The sequence below is a fragment of the Glycine max genome, chromosome 6 (genome assembly GCF_000004515.6).
Source record: "Glycine max cultivar Williams 82 chromosome 6, Glycine_max_v4.0, whole genome shotgun sequence".
NCBI classification, from domain to species: domain Eukaryota; kingdom Viridiplantae; phylum Streptophyta; class Magnoliopsida; order Fabales; family Fabaceae; genus Glycine; species Glycine max.
The window spans coordinates 7,067,675-7,070,188 of NC_038242.2; the positions used below are offsets into that span (position 1 = coordinate 7,067,675).

At 33.9% G+C, this 2,514-nt stretch overlaps 1 protein-coding gene across 1 annotated transcript; it reads right to left on the reverse strand.

The window, feature by feature from the left end:
* Positions 1–765: 765 nt before the first annotated feature.
* Positions 766–1,176, reverse strand: LOC100787271 (protein ZW2). Its single transcript, XM_006582429.1, has one exon. The coding sequence runs from the start codon at positions 1,174–1,176 to the stop codon at positions 766–768; it is 411 nt and encodes a 136-aa protein (XP_006582492.1).
* Positions 1,177–2,514: the final 1,338 nt, after the last annotated feature.

Below are 2,514 nucleotides of genomic sequence, written 5' to 3' on the forward strand. Positions count from 1 at the left end.
AAATCAACGTTGAAGTAAAAAAAATGAAGGTAAAATCTTATATTAAATAAAAATAACAAATTAAATGATAATCTTAATTACTGTTTTAATCCCTAAATTTGAAAAGTGTGTTTTTTATTCTTTTGACAAATTATTTTTTTGGGTGTTGATATAATAAATTGATAATTTATAAAAATTTTAGTATTTTATAACAGTTTTTTTAATATTTTGTGATAATTTTAAAATGAAAATTTAAGGGAGTAAAATGTAAAAATTAATTTATAATAATTAAAAACTATTACAAAATGTTAATTTATTATATCAAAAATTAAAAAAATAATTTTTCAATTTTTTTTTTACATCATGGACAAAAAATAATTTTAAATTTTAAAAACTAAAAAATACATTCTAAATTTAAGGACTAAAACAATAATTAAACTTAAATGACATATAAATAAGAAAGTCCCATAAAGATAATATTCTAAAAAAATGAACATTTTCATAATCAAAAATATATATTTTTTTTTCTTTCTAAAAATCCAACGACCCTTATTTTCATCAAACTAATTAAACAGAGAGAAAAAAAAAACGCGCGAATAGGGAGGGACGTGTCGCCTGGGTCGGTTATCGGTAATAGAATTGTGGGAATAAATAGATCGAGTCAACGACGAGACCGTCCAACCTCGGCTCTTTGCAAACCCCACATCCTGACCCTCATCTGAAAGTGCATCGTCGCCGCCAGCAACGCCACCGTCCGCGGCGGACTCAAGATACCCACCACCTTCCTCATGGCCAACGCGCGAAGCTCATCGGCTCTCTCCAGAACCTTCTCAAGCGCCTTCCCGAGCCCCTCAAGCGCCGCTCCTGCTCCATTATCTCGCCGTCAACCACCCTCGTCAGTTCCAGCATCCGCCGACTCGCCATGCTCTCTTGAACTGAAGCTACTGCCTCCGTCAGCTCCCTCTCCGCCCTCTTCGTCTTGTCCCTCGTTCTCTCCACCCTCCCCCTCTGCTCCGCCGTTAACCCCTTCACGGCGCCGTCTACTAAACGGTGAATTAGAGAGGGCTTGTAGTCCCCAATCCAGAGGAGAGCCCTTTCGTACGCGGAAAGCCAGGGTGGAGAAAAGAGAAGGTAAACGTCGTCGTTTGCCACGTTGGATTTCTCTTCCATAAATTGCTGGTAGTGAGAGAGGACCATTGCGCGCCACGCTGAGAAGCTGTTTCAGCAAATTCTCTTGACGCGCAAGCCACCCCTCGTAGAACGCTAAGAACGATTTCTCGACATTCTCTTGGGGCGTGCTTGCGAACATTGACATTTTGTACAGTGATGGTGTTTTTTTTTTTGTTGGTTTTGAGGTTTCAGAATGTGCCAATTTATACGGTGGATTACAAAAGCGTATTGTTGTCTTTTTTAATTGAATTTTATTATGATTTTGCCGTCGGTTTATTGAGGATGAAAATAGTGGTGTGTAGTGTAAGTGTGTAACGATGGGGTTGGTTTCGCAATGGCGGTGGGACTCATACTCAACGAGTCTCTCCCTCATGCCACGTCATTGGAGGCACTTTTCAAACACGCGGAGAACAACACGCAGAAGCTATCAATGTCAAACTGCTACCACATAAAATAAGTATTTAACTTCTCTCTCTCTCTCTCTCTATATATATATATATATATATTAACTGTTTTGACATTTTTAAAAAAGATAATATAAGAAAATAAAAACCTGAAATAATGTATAAACGACAAAGTTTCTAATAATATGTGCAGTAATTTTTATAATACTTATTGTAAAAAATATATTTAAAATATTTTTTGATTGATTAATTTAATTCAGTACTATATGCAATATCGGTGTCTATTTAATTGAATATGAAAATTATGATTTAAATATGTAAGAATATTTAAACTTTTAATGATTTATAGTTTATAATAAATGATTCATTGCAAATAATATTTTTAAGATAATGCATATTTTTTTGTTAAGATTAATAACATGAATTTTCAATTCAGAAAAAATAAATATTTTAAATAATAAAGTCAATTGAATTAAATATTTTACTACCGACTATATTCTTATTGAAATTTTTATATTTCTCATTTTATAAAAAAACATCATAATCCTTTTAATATAGAAATTAAGTATTATGTTTAAAGAAATGTGACAAAAACGGGCTGAAAAAGAAAAGCGCACTCCCATAGTATAAGATGCCTTTTTGGAGTTTTGAACGAGTGCTTGTCAAATAATTTGTTTTTTTTTGGAAAATGAAGTCTACTAGATACTAGAGAGTTTATGCGTGTATGAGGCATGGATTGTTTTTTGGATCAGGGTATGGTACGATGAGGCGGTGGCTCGTTCGATTAAGTAACATTACAAGCGAAAGTTATTGCGAACTTTCTGGTTATGGAGAAAAATTAGAACAGTATTTTATCAAGTTTTTTCGGCAGCTGAAAGTTTGTGTTTTGAGCCTAATGTTTCTGTGGCCAGACAAGATTGGGCTGTCATGCCAATGTTCTTACTGATTTTGCAATTTGGCA

Coding starts and splice junctions, on each gene's coding strand:
- LOC100787271 (XM_006582429.1), bottom strand. CDS start 1,176: ATGGTCCTCTCTCACTACCAGCAATTTATGGAAGAGAAATCCAACGTG.